Consider the following 20,620-nt stretch of genomic DNA (forward strand, 5'->3'; position numbering starts at 1 on the left):
CCTAATAATCGGGAAAGGGAATAGAAAACTCTAGACCACTTTCTTTTTCATCTAAGTGATTATAAAAATAAGTTTATGTATGGTCGATGTATTTTAGAATAAACGACAAGTGCTCGAATGGCTGAGTAAGACAACTCATATCCAAGCATTTGAAAAGAGGAATTGAAAACTCAAGACCATCTCCTTTTTCGTACAGTTTGTTATGAAAATGACTTGATTAAGTTGTATGTTTGTAAAAAATGACAATTGTTCGACTGACCGAGTAAGAGAACTCGTATGCAACCAATTGAGGAGAGAAGTTGAAGACTCAAAGTCATCTCCTTTTTCATTTCATTATTATGAAAGTAATTTAATTTAATCGGGGTTTGGAAGTTTGTGGAGGAACGACAATTATTTGACTAACCAAGTAAGAGAACTTGTATTCAAATAATCGAGGAGAAAAATTGAAGACTCAAAGTCATCTCCCTTTTTCGTTTCTTATTATAAAATGATTCGATTTGTTTGTGCTTAAATGGATTAAAAATGACGACCATTTGACTAACCGAGTAAAAAAACTCGTATTCAAATAATCGAGGAGAGGAGTTGAAAACTCAAAACCATCCCCCTTTTCATTTTCAAGTGAAGTGTTGTTTAGATGTGATTAAGTATTTTAATTTAACTTTCGATGTCGGATCGAGGTTTTAAAATTGCATTCTTGTGAATGAATTGAATTTATTTAGTGAATAAACCATCTGATCGATTAATTAAAACCGAATGAGTCTCATTGTAAGAAGGCCCAAGAGTAAGCCATGTGAGGTTGATGGCGATGCTTTTACAAGCGATCGACTTACATAGGTGTTTTGAAAATGGGCTCGACTTTGAATCGAGAATTGTTTGAAAATTGGTTTGGATATTTTGAATCAATGATGAATTGGAGTGAAATAAATTAATCAATATTTAATTAACCAAATTAATTAATTAAAGTTTGATTGAATTGATTAATTAAATTAATTAAAACTAATTATCAAAAATTATTTAATTAAGTCAAATAATCATGTTAATTTAGTTAATAGTAATTAATTAATTAAGCAAAATCTCAATTGATTAATTAACTTAATTAAAACTAATTATCAAGAATTACTTAATTTTTAATGGTTTATTGAAATTACAACACTTAGAACTAACAAGTGGATATCATTATAATTTAAAACATGATTTACGTGAAACTGGAAATTCCACAAATGAGTTTAGCCAAGAAAAATGCAAAGTATTAATTCAAACCAATTCTACAAAAGTGAATAAAGGTTTGTCCTTAATTAAATTTACAAATAAAGTGTGATAACTATATAAATAACATGTATTATTCTATTTCATTTTTATTATTATATTTTATATTTATTGTCATGACCATTCTTAAAAAACAATTTAAAAAAATAATTTAAGCCCAAATCCTGTTACCACGTAAATCTAATGGAAACAAATTATACATGGAAGCCAATCGTCCCTACTACCCTCTTTATATTCCTTGGCGCGTGCTACTTCACGGAGAATTTGGGAAAAGACCAATCAGTCAGATTTGGCAATAAATGAAAGCAGACTTGGTCACATGTTTTTAAAAAAAGAAAATAATGGTAATAATTCTCAATTTAATATCCAGTAACTGCTCCACCTTAAAACACTTATTTTATTTCCTAATACCCCCACTTTCTCTTAACTCAAAAACAAAAGCTGAAGCCATCAAATACTAGGAAAAGAAAACAAACATGGCGACCAATATGAACTCCACGACAACGCTAAGGAGCAGTCACGGTGGCGCCGCCATAACCTCGCGGTGGTTCAACCACCCAAAACCCTACCCCACCTAAACCAAGCCCTCTGTCCAGGCTTGGATTTCCAAAAAACAACCCATTCGTCCAGATCTTGAATCCCAAACATAACCCTAAATTCTAATCAAAACAACAACAACCACAGTTTGAAGCAAACAAAGAATGAGGGCTTCGCATGCATTAAGGATTCGATCACGAAGGCAATGTGAGGAGATTGAAATAAGAGCAAAGGAAACCAACCTGACGGCGGCGCTCTTCAACGAACCCTGGTAAGCACTCTCCTTCGCGATTTCCTTCCTCTGTTTTCGTTTCTTGGTGATGATGAAGTAATACCGTGTTGTTCTTGCTGTTGTGTTCTGGGTTTTCAAAAACAAATCGTTCTGTTATCTCATGTGCCTGTTTCTTTTCGTTAACCTCTTAGGGTTTTTTTAGAAAAAATTGTTGTGTTGTTGTTGTTAACTTTTTAGATTTTTTTTGAAATCTTGCTATGTGTTCGTGTGAGTTCCTTAGGGTTTTAGAAAAGAAATCTTCGTCCTCGTTGTTGTGTTCTAATGAATCTTTTATGGTGAATTTCTTGAATCTCAAAAAAAACTCCCTGCTGTTACACTTTTTCTCCAGATTATATGAGATTCTACTTTTGATAATTTGTTACTGTTTTAAGCTATTGTTGCAATGCCTTTTCAGATGTTCAAATTAGTCCTCTAAATAAAGCTTTGAACTGAGTAATTTAATTAATTGTTTTTCAGTTCTTTAAGTGCTTTTGAAAAGTGCTTTTTATTTAAGCTATTTTTTCACTCTGCAGGTTACAACGTGAAGTGACTTGATGGAATGGAAGGTTGGATCCACTCTATGAGTGTCATACCCCGATTTTGGTCCTGAATGTTTTTCCATTTACTCATTTTTTTTTCTTTTCTCCTCATGACCATTTCATTTGGTCACGAGTCTACCCACTGACTGGTTCGTTTAGACTTATCATCACCTGCTATTCCATGAATCTGTGGGCCTCGCCATGTTGTCTCGAGATGGAGTGATTATTTTCCCTTGGTCAAGCAAGACATGGGACCTTTGATCATGTGATAAAATCAATTATTACTTGGGTGTAATAACCAGTCCAGCTGCACTGAGAAGCTTACACCTAGAAGCATATGATGGGTCAAGTTGTGTAAAAGGGTGTGTGACAATATGTTTTACACATCTTTGAGTTTCTTTGCTTTGGTTAAGAACAGAGTAAGAGGCTTCGTGACTGCATTTGGGAGATGATCAACTTAATGGAACAGAACATAATGGAGTAAAGTCTCTTGAGACTTTTGTTCAATTGGTTTTTATTTAGTTTAACTTTAAGATTCAATGTTGTTGTTACCAGCATTGTTGGTGCAAGATCACTTTTGTGTTACAGTGAGTAGAAATCCCAATTTACATTATTTCAATGTCTATTGAATTAATGGCATTGTTGTGTGCTACTTAAAGAGAACATATTAAACACTTGATGGTGAAGGTGCTTTTATAACTCCTAGTTCTGTTCATCTGAAAAAGTTCATTCTATGGTGGCATCGTCCAAAATAAAAAATTTCTTTCCTTATGAAAAATTTAGGTATTCCAGCTATCTCGGAGGTGGTAACTCGTGAGGCAATATATTATGGTCTATCTGATTGTAGCTTTAAGAAGTCATTGATCAATATTACTCTTCCATATGCTCAGCGCTACATTTATAAATCTCATCATGATAAATATATTCAACTTAAGCAATCTGGTTTCGGTATTTTGAATGATCTTAAAGTCATCGTTGTTGAGAAGCTGTTCTACAGGAATGTTATAAAGGGTTGTGATAGTGTTTCAAACAAACGGGTTGAATGTAGTTGTCTTCTACAGGGAAACATCAGCATACACACTGAACCCAACATGTGTGAACTCTGCATAAAATGCCCACTCATGACCAAAAGGCTAGCCAAATGATGAAGCAAAAAAAAACATGGCCTGCATCCAACATAAAAGCAACCAAGTTCAAACTCTTACAATGCAGTAGGTGACAAACCAAAATCTAAACCATGCCACATCAAACTGAATGGCTAACAAGGCTGCAAATCCAATTGCATACCTGAGTGCAAGACATGGCCCATTTTCAAGACCACACTTACCATGTCGTGACTTGGTCACTTTTGCCTTGCTAAGCGTGACTCTCCTTTGATGGACATAGTCCTGCTTTCACCATCAATCAAATACCACAATCACATGATCAAACATGGCACATACATGGTTAATTTGACAAAACAATGCACATGAATGTTGGCTTTGAACTCACCATGATACACCTAACACTTGCACCCTGTCATCATCTTGTAGCAGCCTACAAAAATCAACTGGCATGTTCTCAAATAGGAGCTAGACAATGATGCACCATAATTCTCCATCACACCAATCCAGCCTTGAACCTGTCATGGAACATGCTAACAAACTGTCAAGCATATCAGTTCACTAACAAGGTAACAAAACCAAGAACAACTAGCAGGATATATCAACATTGCCAAGATATCATAACTACCTGACTTTGAACATGCCAACATGCCTATCATGTACCAAATCCTTTCTTCTTTTGGTGAAGTGTTTGCAAGCACAGCTGCTGTGGATTTTACACCGCATGTGGTTACTGTTAATACCGGAGAGGATGTTGGCGGGAAGATCTTGTCATTTGCGCGGAAGAGTCCAAGAGCGATATGCATTCTTTCTGCCAATGGAGCTATCTCTAAAGTCACACTACGTCAACTCGGTTCTTCCGGTGGTGGTATTTTGACTTATGAGGGTCGGTTTGAGATCTTATCTTTGTCTGGATCATATACGGTCTCAGACACTAGCGGCATAAGAACTCGCGATGGTGGATCGAGTGTCTCACTTGCTGGTCCTGACGGCCGAGTGATCGGAGGTTCTGTTGCTGGTCTACTTACAGCTGCTGGTCCTATCCAAATTGTAGTTGGAAGTTTCACGCCAGATGCTAACAAGACGCTTAAAAAGAAGTACCAACGGGAACACACGGTGTCGTCTCCAACTTCAACTGGTCCAGAAATCATGACAGCAGCAAGACCTATCTCACAAGCAAATGCTCATGCTGAAAGCTTCATGATACCGATTTTGTCTCAGTTACCCGATCATCAAAACCAGAGCTGTAATCAAACCAATGCTCCATTTTTTCACTGCAGTAAAAAGGTACGATTAGTCCAAGCAGTAAAAATTCAAGAAATATCCCAAATTGGCATGAAGTCAAAACAGAGCAAGAAAGTACGTAGGCTCAGATTACCATTTTCGAACCTAACATCAAAGAGGTCAACCCAACTGAGCACATCAAAAAGAATTTTACAGAGATACTCTTTTGAACATCAAAGACCCCCTTGGAAACCCTAATCAGGAGAACATAAATAGAGAGGGAGAGCAAATCAGTAAAGACGAGGAATTAACGACGAGAAAAACTTGGAGGCGGAAAATCTCAAACAAAACCCTAAAATCCCAAAATCGATTACCTGGATTGGGAGGCCAGCTTCTTCACGCCTTTCACCACCGCCGTGACACTTTGTAAGAACTTCTCTTTCTTCCTTTTATCCTTTTCATATGCTTGTTGATGGAGATATCGTGAGAGTTGAGAGAGAGAGATTCTTTGAGTTTGATAGAGAATGATTGATTGAGTTTGAGAGCGTGAGAGGGTTCGTTGATGAGCGATTTTGAGGTAGAAAGACTTCGAGAGAGAGGCTTGAGAGATGATTGCGAGCGATTTCGTAAGAGGGACGAGAGAAGCGAGTTCGTACGAGGATTTCGTTGGGTGGAAAGAGCGAGTTTGTGAGATTGGGGAGAGAGTGAGGGAGAGAACGAGTCTGCTACTATTCCAATTTTTCTTTTTTTTATTTATTTCATTTTAAATAGGATAGGTTTTTGAAAATATTAAGGATTTTGTTTAAAATTCCTAAGATATCAGTTAATAATTGTTTTATGTTTTCAACTTATCCCTCATTGAAAAACCCAACAGCCAAGCGGTTGGGTTTAACTACTGGTAGTCCAACAGACTTTTTTTTATTTTAGTTTTTATTCTAATGTTTAATCTATTTTGGTTTATATATTTAAAGTAGCATCAAAATAATAAATAACCATGAGTGGTCTGGTGGAAAAGGGTAGTATCATAGTCTTGAGTGGGGTGGGTTTAATGCTCATGTGTAGCATTTTTTTAGTATTTTATTTTTCTTTTAGCATTTTATTTTCTTTTAGCATTTTATTTTCTTTTAGTATTTTATTTCTTTTAACATTTTTTTGTTATGTTTATGCTTTATTATTTTCATAGTTTCATTATCATAACATAGATTTGTTGCCTTTTAATTTCATCATTCATTCAAAACCATTTTTAAACTATAAAAATCATATTTTTCTCGATTTAATATCGAGCCCATTTTTCCACACCCTTGTAAGTCGATCGCTTTTTAAGCATCGCCATCAACCTCACATAGCTTACTCTTGGGCTTTCCTACAATGAGTCGGTTCTCTTGCACTTACACTCATATTTCGAGTCATTTTGTTGTTTGGGCCCGATTTAATTATTTCATGATTTTTGACAACCCCCATTCATAACAAATGTATCCCTCTCCCATGAAATGTATAATATTTATTCTTTCATTCTTTATTCATCTGTTAATACAAGAATTAAAATGAACATTCGATAACCATTTCAAAGCAAGATCAAAACCTCGATCCAACGTCGAGTAATCATTTTTCAAAACCTAACAGAACCAGCACGTATTCATCCACCCTTTTGTAAGTCGATTGCTTTATGCATCGCCATCAACCTTGTAAGTCGATTGCTTCATGCATCGCCATCTACCCTTATCCCTAACACTTCTCCTTGCTCCACTCGTCGATTCTTGTTCCGATTAGGTAGCACCCATTAGATAGAACCCTTTGTATGATAACATAGGTAGGATTCCCATATCCTTTTGTATGATAACATAGGTAGGATTCCCATATCCTTTTGTATGATAACATAGGTAGGATTCCCTTATTCTTTTGCATGCTAACATTAGGTAGATATTCCCATTTGTAAATCCTAACACTTCAATACATATTGCATGACAACTCTAGGGCAGAGCTTCCCCCACTTCTAGACCTTTCCGAGCGTTTCCGATCTTGTGGCATGTAGTCCGTTCTATTGCAAAGAGGTAATTGCCTAAGACTCGATTCAGCGAGCTGCGACACCTACTGCTAGGACGTGAACACATCGCCCACTCTCCTTTGACACAACTGGTGTCCTCCTTTGTAAGTCCATGTTCAGATGGCAATCCCTATGTAGCCGAACTATGACAACTCTGATTCTCATGTTCAGATGAGATACGTAGGCACAAGATGTGATGTCTTGTCGAGTTTAACTGACAACTAATAACTAATCCTGGTTTGTTTTCGCTCTCATTCCGATCCTTTCTCTCGCCCTCGTTGCGATCGAGACATTCCCTTTCTCTTGCCCTAGTTGCAATCGAGACCCTTATTCCCGTAGTTAGTTGAACTACATTATGCTCTGATTCTCATTCCAGATGAGATATGTAGGCATAAGACGCGATGTCTTAGCGAGCACACATCTCCTTAACCCATAGGTAGCCGAACTACGGCAACTCTGATTCTCATGTTCAGATGAGATACGTAGGCACAAGATGCGATGTCTTGCCGAGTTTGACTAACAACTAACAACTAATCCTTGTTTTCTTTCGCCCTCGTTGCGATCGTTTCTCTCGCCCTCGTTGCGATCGAGACCTTCCCCTTCTCTTGCCCTAGTTGCAATCGAGACTTTTGTTCCCGTTAGTTAGCCGAACTACATTATGCTCTGATTCTCATTCCAGATGAGATATGTAGGCATAAGACGCGATGTCTTGGCGAGCACACATCTCTTTCACCCATAGGTAGCCGAGCTACGAAGACTCTGATTCTCATATTCAGATGAGATACGTATGCAATGGATGCGATATCTGTGCGAGTCATTTTTCTCTTGACCCTTTTAGTAAATAGTACCTTAGATAAACACACACCCTTTAGACGAGAACAACAAGAGTGGATCCCGTAGAGTACTACGGATGTGTAGGGGTGCTAATACCTTCCCTTCGCATAATCGACTCCCGAACCCAAGATTTGGTTGCGAGACCTTGTCTTTTCCTTTCCTCTCTTCAGGTTTACTTCGAGCGTTTCCTTTCCCTCCTTTGGGATAAATAACGCACGGTGGCGACTCTTCTGTCATCTTTTTCTTTCGCCGGTTGTTTTTTTCGCACCCTTGTATTTTTTAGGCTGCGACAATGAGGCAATTGGATTTAGGAGCATTTTGGCCTGAAGAATGGTTTTGGCCGATGGTTCTTCAAAAGCTTTGTTCTCAACCTCTGTCATTGTTGCAGCAACTTTTATTTGGATTTGTATTGTGGAACTGTTCTTGAATGGTTTGTAACGTGTGAAGTTTTTTTTTTAAATGTTTATGTAATTAATTTTCTTTTTATTTAAAAACAACTAAATTTTATTTTAATATTTTGTTTGTATATGTCCCATTAAGGTGTTTTAAAATTTGTCTTGTTGTCTCAATTAGAACCTGTTTGGACCATTATGAGTCATTCAACTTAAGAGGTTACTTTTAGCATGCTTTTTTTTAACAAAATACAACAGTGACCAAGAGTTAAAAATGAAACATGTTATTGCAATTTCAACTCTAATCCAAAAACAACATACTTTCAACTATGACACAAAGAACCCAAATAATGGTGACTTGATTTAAAAACCATACAATTCTAACTTCAACACATGAATCTAAATATGGTGCTTTAATTTAAAAACAACACAATTCTAATTTCAACACATGAATCTAAATGTGGGACTTTTAATTTAAAAAAACACAATTTTAATTTCAACACATGAATCTAAATGTGGGACTTTTAATTAAAAAAAAACAACACAATTCTATTTTAAATACAAAAATCTAAACATGGGACTTTTAATTTAAAAAACACAATTTCATTTTAAATACAAAAATCTAAACATGGGACTTTAAATTTAAAAAAACACATACATGTTTCTAAAAAATGCAAATTTAATTTGGGAACCCATGAAGAACTTAGAACTTGATATAAATATTTGGGATGAGTAAATGGACTAGTAAATAGTGATCATAGAAATAATAACATGGCTTTTAACACTTACTAATAAAAAAATAGGTTTTGGATTAGTAATGTAAAAAGATTCAAACCACATTTTAGATTATGAACACACTTATGCAAATGGGCCTTTGAAATAAAAAGATCTCATGGGTAAACCACAAATGGCCAGACAAAATTGGGGTATGACAACTGCCCCTATTTAATTACCTCAAACCGGTAAGTGATAATGACAGTAGTCTTTACGCATTCACGGTGGGAGATAATTAAATACAAGAAGACCCAAATTTTGTCATAGGCAATGAAAGGAAGAAAATACAGGAAGAAAATACGGTGAGAGATGGCAAAAGACATCATCCCACAGTAAAATGGAACAATCAAGACTTTCTAGGAGTCGTCAGAACAATATCTTGGAGGTTACAGTCAAGATATGTTAGCAATGGAATGACATCTCTAGCTAAAACTCAAGATTTTTCAAGATGCTAGAGCAGTATAAAGAAAATCTGGCATGAGACTCTTCATATCGATGAAGCAACATCTCAATAGTAAAAGTGAGATTCTCTGTATCGAGTCGAAACAGTATCTTATATGATAGAATTAAAATATTCCAGCAAAGGAAAAATACCTTAATTGAATCTAAGACTCTCCGAGGATACTTAGAGCAGTATCCCTAAAAAAATCTGAAATGAGACTCTTCATATTGATGAAGCAGTATCTCAAACAGTAAAATAGAGATTCTCTGTATCGAGTCGAAACAGCATCTTATATGATAGAATTAAAATATTCCAGCAAAGGAAAAATACCTTAATTGAATCTAAGACTCTCCGAGGATACTTAGAGCAGTATCCCTAAAAAAATCTGAAATGAGACTCTTCATATTGATGAAGCAGTATCTCAAACAGTAAAATAGAGATTCTCTGTATCGGGTCGAAACAGCATCTTATATGATAGAATTAAGAGATTCCAGCAAGGGAAAAATACCTTAATTGAATCTAAGACTTTCCGAGGATACTTAGAGCAGTATCTCTTAAAAAATTCTGAAATGAGACTCTTCATATTGATGAAGTAGTATCTCGAACAGTAAAAATGAGATTCTCTGCATCGGGTCGAAACAACATCTTATATGATAGAATTAAGATGTTCCAGCAAGGGAAAAATACCTTAATTGAATCTAAGACTCTCCGAGGATATTAGAGCAGTATCTCTAAAAATATCTGAAATGAGACTCTTCATATTGATGAAGCAGCATCTCAAACAGTAAAAGTGAGATTCTCTGTATCGGGTCGAAGCAACATCTTATATGATAGAATTAAGATATTCCAGCAAGGGAAAAATACCTTAATTGAATCTAAGACTTTTCGAGGATACTTGGAGCAGTATCTCTAAAAAATTTGAAATGAGACTCTTCAGATAAATGAAGCAGTATCTCGAATAAAATGAGACTCTTCATATTGATGAAGCATCGTCTCAAACTGATAAATGAGACTCTCCAAATAAATGAAGTAGTATCTCGAACAGATAAATGAGATTCTTCAGATAAATGAAGCAGTATCTCGAACAGATAAATGAGATTCTTCAGATAAATGAAGCAGTATCTCGAATATTCGTCTGTTGGGGGGAAATTTTGTAAAGACTCCTTTGGAGGGAGATCTACTAGGAATGCTCTGTAGGGGAAAATCTCATAAGAGACTTTTTAGGGTAACCTCTGTTTGGGGAGCAATGACTGTAAAGAAAAGTGCTGGGAATATCATTATTAAAAAAGTTGAAAAGTGATTTGCTGAGAAGTAACCCTACGAGCCTGTGTAGGGTAATAACTTCATTTAGAAATGAGGAATGTCCAAGATATACACGAATGACCTTGGATCTTGTTATTTTATATTTGATTTTTGTATAATGTCCCACTTTAGGTGGGAATTCCATGCATGGGATAATGCATGGGATGTATGCAAGTATGCAATTTTGCTAGGGATATTTGGCTGTAGGAACGCGAATGATTTTTATTTTTCTGGAATTCCCATTTTGTGGGAGTGTTATGCATGAGTATGTTGACGATTGATATGACTGTTTTTTTTTAATTTCCTTGTTTGGCAGGAAATTATGCATGAAATGATGCTTGTGATGCATGTAGGAATGCAACTGGGTAATTGGATATGCTCCGGTTAAGACATTTCGCTTTGAGGTATGATGCCAACAACATAGATTTTTTATCATTGGGGCTATCAATGGAAATCAAATTTTAATGCCCCTGCTAGGTGGTTTTGGGAATATATTTGGGTTGTTCTGAGTCATTGAAAGGTTCATACTTTTCGACACGCGATACTCCGTCCATGATTTATCAATGTTTCTGTTGGAAAGGTGATGGAGCCTTGCCCCGGTCTGGCTATACCGTGAGTACATTTATGAGAGGTATGAATCAGTAGTTGAAAGGAACATAATTGTCTGCAATCAGTCTTGAACCCTTATGAAAGACAAGAGTGAATCTTGAGAACTAAAGGATTCGTCCGCTTATTGTTTCAAAAGCAATTTTACCACTTTATTCAAACATGCATTTTATTTTCTCCAATAGTTTTTTAAAAGTGATGTTTATCAAAAATAAAAGGTTCTTTGCAAATAAACAGATAAAATGAAAAAATGATTTGGGCACACTTTGTTGAGAAAAATTCTCTTTTATTGTTTTGACCCCTAAATGGGTGATTGTACATAAAGACGCAATTCCTTAATGAAGTAATTGTTGTGCATAGAAAACAAAATGGCAATGAGAATTGAGTTCTTATTGAGTTTCCACACTGCTATGATCCTTATGTCTTTGATAGCCCGAGCACTTTGCTTTTGAAAAGTGAGGTAGATCGATTCTTTGTCTTCGAGGGTATGTCAGATGTCTGTAAGTACAAATCTTTGCCTTGGAATTAATCCCTAACTTTTGCCTGGACCGCCCTTTCGGGTTTTCGATCCACCGGGATACCCATTTTTGCCTGAGTCGCCCTTTCGGATTTTCAACTCAGCGGGTCAAATTCTTTTATTTTTATCCCTAATTTTTGCCTGGATCGCCCTTTCGGGTTTTCGATCCACCGGGATAGCCATTTTTTTGTCTAAATCGCCCTTTCAGGTTTTCGATTTAGCGGCTTTTATTATTCCACTTTTTTAGGCAAAGTACTTTTTAACAGCATCAGCGTTGGTGGGAAGCGGCAACTCATCACCGTCCATAGTTGCTAGAATTAGAGCACCTCCGGAAAAGGCTCTAACCACCACAAATGGGCCTTCATAATTTGGTGTCCATTTCCCTCTAGAGTCTTTGTGAATGGGCAAGATTTTCTTCAGTACCAAATCTCCCTCTTGAAACACCCTGGGACAAACTTTCTTGTCGAATGCCTTTTTAAGACGCCTCTGATAGAGTTGACCGTGACCTAACGCTTTCAAGCGTTTCTCCTCAATAAGGTTGAGCTCGTCATACCTTGATTGAACCCATTCCGCCTCGTCTAGCTTAGCCTCCATTAGGACTCTCATCGAGGGGATCTCTACTTCTATAGGGAGAATTGCTTCCATACCGTATACCAAGGAATAAGGAGTTGCCCCTGTTGAAGTTCGTATCGACGTGCGATAGCCATGTAACGCAAAAGGTAACATCTCGTGCCAATCCTTGTACGTAACAACCATCTTTTGGATGATTTTCTTGATATTTTTATTTGCAGCTTCAACATCCCCATTCATCTTAGGTCGATAGGGTGATGAGTTGTGGTGCTCGATCTTGAATGTTGCACATAACTCGTCCATGGTCTTGTTATTAAGATTGGACCCATTATCGGTGATGATTTTGTTGGGAATCCCATATCGACATATGATGTTATTTTTCAAGAAACGAGCGACTACATGCTTGGTGACATTCGCATAAGACGCGGCTTCCACCCATTTGGTAAAATAATCTATGGCCACCAAGATAAATCTGTGTCCATTTGACGCTTTGGGTTCTATCATTCCAATCATGTCGATGCCCCACATAGAGAAAGGCCAAGGTGATGCTATGACATTTAGCGGGGTAGGCGATACATGTATTTTGTTAGCATATATTTGGCATTTGTGGCATGCTCTGGTGTAATGGTAACAGTCAGCTTCCATTGTCAACCAGTAGTAACCTGCCCTTCGAATTTTCTTGGCCAAGGCATGCCCATTGGCGTGCGTACCGAAATAACCTTCGTGTATGTCCCTCATAAGTTGATCTGCTTCATGTTTGTCCACACACCTCAACAAAACCATGTCGTAGTTTTGTTTGTACAATACCTCCCCATTCAAGAGGAATTTTGATGCCAATCTCCGGAGGGTCCTTTTGTCAAGGCTGGAAGCCTCTGTCGGATACTCCCTCTTCTCCAGATATTGTTTGATATCAAAGAACCAGGGTTTACCATATGGCTCTTCTGCTGTCGTCAGGCAATGGGCAGGTTCGTCAAAACGTCTAATCTCAATATGAGGCTGATGGTTGGGCCATATTAATTTATACATGGAAGCCAAAGTTGCTAAGGCATCTGCCATCTGATTCTCTTCTCGAGGAATATGAGAGAAAGTGACTTCGTCGAACTTTGGGAGTAACTTCAACACATAATCCCGATATGGAATTAGGTTAGCATGTCTTGTTTCCCAATCGCCTCTGATCTGATGTATGACTAGAGCGGAGTCCCCGAATAATTCTAGTATCTTGATCTTCAACTCAATAGCTTCTTCCAACCCTAGTATGCAAGCTTCATACTCGGCCATGTTATTTGTGCAGGTAAAATAGAGCTTTGCGGTGAATGGTAGATGGAAATTCTTGGGAGACATCAGCACTGCCCCAATTCCATGGCCTATTGCATTTGAGGCGCCATCAAACATGAGCGTCCATCCTGCTCTTGGCTCGGGGCTTTCCTCTAGTTCGGAGTCTTCAACATCCTTAACAACCATGATGTCCTCATCTAGAAAGTCAAATTTCAAAGATTGGTAATCCTCCAGTGGTTGATGAGCAAGATGGTCTGCTAGTATGCTTCCCTTGATCGCTTTTTGTGTAACATATTGGATATCATATTCTGACAACAACATCTGCCATCGAGCAATCCTACCAGTGAGAGCTGGTTTCTCGAATATGTACTTGATGGGATCCATTTTAGATACCAGCCAAGTTGTGTGAGTTAGCATGTACTTCCTGAGACGCTTAGCAGCCCATGCGAGTGCACAACAAGTCTTCTCGAGTAGTGAATATCTGGTCTCACAATCATTAAATTTCTCGCTCAGATAATAGATGCCATGCTCTTTTCTACCAGTCTCATCTTGTTGTCCCAATACACAACCCATGGATTCATCGAGCACAATTAGATACATGATGAGAGGTCTTCCTTCGGCAGGGGGCATTAGAATTGGTGGCTCTTGCAAGTATTCTTTGATTTTGTCAAAGGCTATCTGACAATCCTCATTCCACTCCACGCCTTGATTCTTCCTCAGAAGCTTGAATATTGGTTTACATGTTGCAGTAAGGTGAGAGATAAACCTGGCGATGTAATTTAGTCTCCCCAAGAAACCACGGACCTCCTTCTCAGTCTTTGGTGCAGGCATGTTCTGAATGGCTCGAACCTTGTTAGGATCTACTTCAATTCCCTTTTGGCTTACAATAAAGCCTAAAAGCTTCCCAGATCGAACCCCAAATGTGCATTTATTAGGATTAAGTCTCAACCTAAACTTCCTCAAACGAGTGAATAGTTTCTCCAGGTTGGTGATGTGCTCTTCCTCTGTCTGGGATTTGGCAATCATGTCATCGACATACACCTCAATTTCTTCATGAATCATGTCGTGAAAGAGAGTCACCATGGCTCGTTGATATGTTGCACCAGCATTTTTTAAACCAAACGGCATTACTTTGTAACAAAAGGTTCCCCAAGGAGTAATGAACGTGGTCTTCTCCATGTCTTCGGGATCCATCTTAATTTGGTTGTATCCTGAGAAACCATCCATGAAGGAAAACACGGAGAATTGAGCTGTATTATCCACTAGTACATCAATGTGAGGTAATGGGAAATCGTCTTTGGGACTAGCGGACTTTTCCATCTTTCTTCGGTACCGGTACAATGTTGGCAACCCATTGTGGGTATTTAGCGACTTCTAGGAAACCAGCGTCAACTTGCTTTCTCACCTCTTCTCTGATCTTGAGAGCCATATCTGGTTGAGTTCTTCTTAGCTTTTGTTTGACAGCAGGGCACTCTTCTTTAAGGGGAAGCTTGTGGGTCACGATGTCAGTGTCTAATCCGGGTATGTCTTGGTATGACCAAGCAAACACGTCGTCATATTCGTGGAGGAGCTCTATCAGTCTTGTCTTTACTGTATCTTGAAGCGCTGCGCCTACCCTTACTTCTCTCTTATCTTCTTCTGTCCCCAGATTGATAACTTCAACGTCTTCCTGGTGTGGTTGAATAACCTTTTCTTCTTGTCTGAGTAATCTGGACAACTCTTCAGGGAGTTCGCAATCTTCCCCCACTTCGTCTTCAGCTTGGTAGATTGGACAATCAAAGTCATATTGAACCATAGTAGTGTCGTTATCAATAGTCTCAGTGGTGTTTCTGCATGTTATGATTTATGCAGTTTATTTAGAAAGTGTGTGCATAAAAAATTGATTGCCATTTTCGTAAATAGATAAAAACGAAAGAAAAGGAACAAAAATTTGAATGCAAAACGTCATTTCATTAATGATAAAAAAAACTCTTAAAAAAGATAAAGGAGGCCCTACAACATGCCACTGTGCCTTGGGTAGAGCACAGGGTTTTGTCTAAAAATGATAAAATTACTTTTGAAATATTTGGGGAACTTCCACAGCCTTCCAGTTTGTTAGTTCTTCATTAGGTGCGGCTTGACGCATCCAGCTGGACACCCCCTCCTTGCAGTCTTCTTCACTGATCATTGCCACCTGCTTGCCAAAGATGTGGCCAGCGCTGGTGAATGTTTTCTCCACAGAAGGAATCTTCTCTTTGTCAGATTGGCTACCAACTTTGTCTGATGATGGGTCATACCCCAGGCCAAACTTGTCTCGTTTCTCTTTCACTTTCACCACTTTGCCCCAGTCTTGTGCATCTTCACTTTCCATAACGGCTTTAGCTCCTTGCCATGAGGCCATGGATGGTCCGGATTTCGGGACTTCCAAGGTCTGTTGAACGGCCATCATGTTTACCACTTCCAGGGATTGGAAAGGTGTCTCAGTGATTTCGCCATCCACCTCAATATATCAAAAAGATGTTAAGTGACTGACCAAGATATCTTCTTCTCCTCCAACCACAATCATCTTGTCATTTGTGATGAATTTTAGTTTTTGATGCAGAGTGGAGGTGACAGCACCTGCGGAGTGAATCCAGGGTCTCCCGAGTAAGCAACTGTAACCAGGATGTATATCCATGACCTGGAATGTAATATTAAAAATTGTTGGACCTATCTTGGTTGGTAAGTCAACCTCTTCTATCACTGCTCGCCTTGAGCCATCAAATGCTTTTACGATTAGGGTGCTGGGCTTCATACTTATTCCTTCCACTGGCAGTTTTATTAAAGTTGTCTTTGGCATGACGTTCAATGAGGAACCTGTGTCTACCAACACCCTTGACAGTATAGTATCCATGCATTTCAAAGAGATGTGGAGAGCCTTGTTATGGTTCTTTCCTTCAATCGGTAGTTCATCATCATTAAACCCAAGAAATTTCCAGTAGTCACACAAGCTATCACGTCATCAAACTGTTCTATTGTTATGTCCTTGGTGATATGAGCAGCGCTTAATACCTTCAACAGCGAATTCATGTGTGCTTCGAAGTTAAGTAGGAGAGATAACATGGAAATTTCGGAAGGTGTTTGGTTTAGCTGGTCCACCACCTTGTAATCGCTTTTCTGGACTATTTTCAGAAATTCCTCAGCCTCCTCACGAGTGACACCAGCTTTAGGAGACAGGTGCATGTCTTCCATCCCCTGATTAGGAATGGGGATCTGGACAGCGGCCTCCTTCCCTTTAGCTCTCTCAAAAGTATCAGTAGTTCTTGGTGCGAACACTCGGCCGCTGCGCGTCATTCCTGCTGGCCCCACAATTGAAGTGACATTTGGTTCGTTAATCATTAAAGGTTTATCTTCCTGCCCTTGCTTAAAAGCTCTGGGCTGATATATCCATGGGACTGCCTTCTCATCTTTATATTCGAATGGTGCTGGGAACTCTATCACCAACGGGCTTATAGGTATTTCTACTTTGACCTCATCATAGGGGATATCTACCACAGCTATCTCTTCCTGACGCTTGCTCTTGACACGGTAAGTTATCTGTAACTCGCCTCGATCCAGCATTTGTTGTATAAAACTCCTCAACCCTTCATTATTCTCTTCCTCCACCAGCTCTTCCAGGATCAGACCACTCTTCAGCAATTGTGCTCCTATCATGGTGATAGGGGTTTGAATCTCTTCAATCTTACGGATCAGTTTTCCTTCATCACTCTCCTCAATGGCACTGACGGAAGCATCCTTATGCGTCGGCATAGGGTTGGTATTCACGTTCGGGCGTCTTGGAGTGAAAGAAACGGCCTTGGCTTTGATCAAGTCTTGTACTCGATTCTGGAATGCGAAACAGTTTTCCAAAGTATGACCAGGTGCTCCCATGTGGAATTCACAATGGGCATTAGCGTCGTATCCAGGTGGATACGGAAAAATAGATGGTTTTAACTCCCTCAATGTTAGAAGACCCTCCTTCTGCAGATATGGGAATATCTGACTATAAGGTACTGGTAGAGGATCAAGTTGTCTCCTTGGAGGTCTTGGCTTGAATTGTCTTGGTGGTGCGGTATTTTGCTGATGATGATGTTGTTGATGTTGTGGTTGATACATTTGTTGTTGTTGTATTGGCTGTTGATAGGGTATAGGTACCACGGCAGCGACTTGACCAAATGAAGCTTGTTGCTTTCCTTTATAGTTCCTGGATATGGCGTTTGTTTCACCTTCTCTTTTCTTTGGGAAGCCTCCAGAATATTTCTTTGGTGCGCTAGATGTTGTCACTGCTCCAGGAATTTTTCCATCCCTCAACCCCTTCTCTATGCGGTCTCCAATCGTGACGAGATGTGCGAAGTCAGATGCGGCACTACTCACTAATCGATCAAAGAATGGGTCCTTTAAGGTGTCCACAAATATACCGGTCATTTCCTTCTCAGACAATGGTGGCTCTACCTGAGCAGCCAACTCTCTCCACCGCTGGGCGTATTTTTTGAATGACTCACTCTCCTTCATAGCCATCCCTTGCAACTGCATTCGGTCGGGTGCCATATCTAAGTTGTATTTGTACTGACGGAGAAATGCGTCAGCCAAATCCTCCCAACTTTGAATTCGGCCCTGTTCTAAACTCATATACCATCTCAGAGATGCCCCACTTAAACTGTCTTGGAAACAGTGTACGAGTAGTTTGTCATTTTCGGTATGAGCAACCATTTTCCTGAAGTACATCACCAAGTGACTTCTTGGACAAGTCTGTCCTTTGTATTTCTCGAAATCAGGGGTTTTAAATTTAGCCGGGATGACTAAATTCGATACCAAACGCATGTTCACGGCAGAAGCACCGAAGATGTTGTTTCCTTCTATGGCTTTGATTTTCTTTTCCAGGGCACGAAGCCTATCTGCAGCGGGATCTGAAAGTATCTTAGGCTTTGGCTTATCAGGCATATAGAATGCATCATACTGGTCATCTCCAATTTCGGATCCATGATGAGTAGACATATCAGAAGGTTCTGCACGGTCTCCATCTCCTTTGCCTCCTACTGGTATCTGAACCAATCTCTTCTTGGTGGGGACGTAACTTTCGTCTTGGGGATTCGGACCTGGCGTGCCATCATTCCTTTTTGCCCTAGCTTCTTCCTCCTCGCTCCTCTCTCTCTGAGTGATTGCAAGCATTGTCTCCAACAGCTGATCCATCTTCTCCTGGATTGTATTGATGTCTGTCCTCATGGTAACCTGGTTGGCCTCAACTTGTTCTAATGTCATCTTGTATTTGCTTCGCGTCTCGTACCGGTGTCGATTAGTCAGTGTGGCTGGATACAGGGTAAAAAGTTTGGGTAAGTTTTTTTTGATTTTCATGAAGTGTGATGCATAATGAAGATGCAAATGTTATGCATATTTTATTTCCAGGGATTCATTCGAGTTTCATTAGTCGTTAGTAATTCGAAGAAACAAAGAAAATACTTATAATAGCAATAATGGAGTAATTTTTAAACGTCATTCATTCCAATACATAACATAGAGATCCAAAAAGGTCATAGTTCAAAAGTACACTTGTTAAAGGAACAAAATACAAGACATAAGCAAATTAAACAGCCGGCTTTCTGGCCTGAAGCTCTTCTAGTTCCTCATTGAATCTCTTCAACAACCCTTTGCAGAGCAGAACGAAATTGATTATGGCTGGAGGAGTGCTATCTTCTTTCAACTCTTCGACTGCGTCTCTCAACCTCCATGGCAACTCTTTAGCTGCCCAATTACAGAATCCTACTAACCCATCGAGTTTTGCACGAAACTTATCCCTGTCCCCTTGTAAGAAGTTTATGGTCTTCTTAAAGGATTCATAATCTTCAATCACATAGTCTCGCTCTTTTAACCATATGGAGTTGTCTTGGCGTAACGACTCTAGTTGGTTCTTCCAATAACTTACAGACTCCCTGGCATCTCTTACTTCTCGAAATTTCTCCTCCCATACCATGGGTGACACCCTAGAGGCTTCAGTGGCTATTTTCTTGAGTCGGGGCTCCTGATCTACTTCAGCTTTTTCATGACGAATAGAATTGGTGAGTTCTTTTATCTGAGCCCCAAGTGTATCCCTTATTGTCTTGTTCTCTTTTGTGGCTAGATGCCACCAACGCTCATTGTCTTGACATTCTTTCTGAGCTTGTCGTAGTTGACCCTTAAGAGTATCTAAACAATAGTCAGCTTGTTCTAATCCCACTTTGATCTTCTTTCTCTTATGCTCCTCCTTGTTGAACTTTTCCACGTGGGCTTGAAGTTGTGCCTCCTTTCTCTCGAGCTCCCCCTTCATATTGTTTTTCTCATTGATGGTTTGTTGGAGTTTTATCTGCAGCTCTTCATTCTCTTTTTCTAACTTTTCCATGGTGGCCTTGAGTTCCTCCATTTCTTCAATAGGGACATGGGTAAGCTTAGGTTCAGGAAGAGGTATAGGTGTCCGAATGACGAATGGCATTTTAATTATCTGCACCCTTTCCTTTACCCACTGAAAATATGGTTCTTTTGTAATCCCATTTGCTCTCCCTAACTCAGCTTTCCCTTTTCGATTGATATTCTTCCAAGCTTCTTTGATTCGCTGGAATAAGCTAGGATTCTCAACCCCAAAGTCAAGTAACAAGAAAGCTTCCAAAGAATTTTCCTCTGGAGGGCCTTCCATTGGGTAGCCAAGTTGTCTGAGAGATAGAACTGGATTAGCATTTACACATCCTTGAGTTCCAATGAGCGGTAGATTTGGGAAATCTCCACAACTGAATATGATGTCTGCGTTGATATATTCTTTGGAGTACCAAGAGAGATCTTCAGATCGGAGTGATCCCAATCTCTGAGGCCAACTAATATCTGTCTGTTCAACCCAAGCACCTGTCTTCGGAAGATGTTCTAGAAACCACTGATACAATAAAGGAGCACAACAAGCAATCA

General features: G+C 39.1%; 2 protein-coding genes across 2 annotated transcripts; one reads left to right on the forward strand and one right to left on the reverse strand.

Annotated features, from left to right (window-relative positions):
• Positions 1 to 4,364: 4,364 nt before the first annotated feature.
• On the forward strand, positions 4,365 to 5,867 carry LOC127102998 (AT-hook motif nuclear-localized protein 1). The gene is made up of 2 exons (XM_051040302.1): positions 4,365 to 5,003; positions 5,712 to 5,867. Exons 1-2 carry the CDS (start codon positions 4,365 to 4,367, stop codon positions 5,865 to 5,867), a joined length of 795 nt encoding a protein of 264 aa, XP_050896259.1.
• Positions 5,868 to 19,274: 13,407 nt separating this feature from the next.
• Positions 19,275 to 20,156, reverse strand: LOC127102999 (uncharacterized). Its single transcript, XM_051040303.1, has one exon. The coding sequence runs from the start codon at positions 20,154 to 20,156 to the stop codon at positions 19,275 to 19,277; it is 882 nt and encodes a 293-aa protein (XP_050896260.1).
• Positions 20,157 to 20,620: the final 464 nt, after the last annotated feature.

Source organism: Lathyrus oleraceus, chromosome 7 (assembly GCF_024323335.1).
Source record: "Lathyrus oleraceus cultivar Zhongwan6 chromosome 7, CAAS_Psat_ZW6_1.0, whole genome shotgun sequence".
Classification (NCBI taxonomy): Eukaryota; Viridiplantae; Streptophyta; class Magnoliopsida; order Fabales; family Fabaceae; genus Lathyrus; species Lathyrus oleraceus.

What these genes read in the sequence shown, in the direction of transcription:
- LOC127102999 (XM_051040303.1), bottom strand. Translation starts at nt 20,156, where the DNA reads ATGCCATTCGTCATTCGGACACCTATACCTCTTCCTGAACCTAAGCTT.
- LOC127102998 (XM_051040302.1), top strand. Translation starts at nt 4,365, where the DNA reads ATGCCTATCATGTACCAAATCCTTTCTTCTTTTGGTGAAGTGTTTGCA. An exon ending in TTTTTCACTGCAGTAAAAAG is followed by an intron (nt 5,004 to 5,711) that starts GTACGATTAGTC and finishes CATTTTAAATAG; the next exon opens with GATAGGTTTTTGAAAATATT.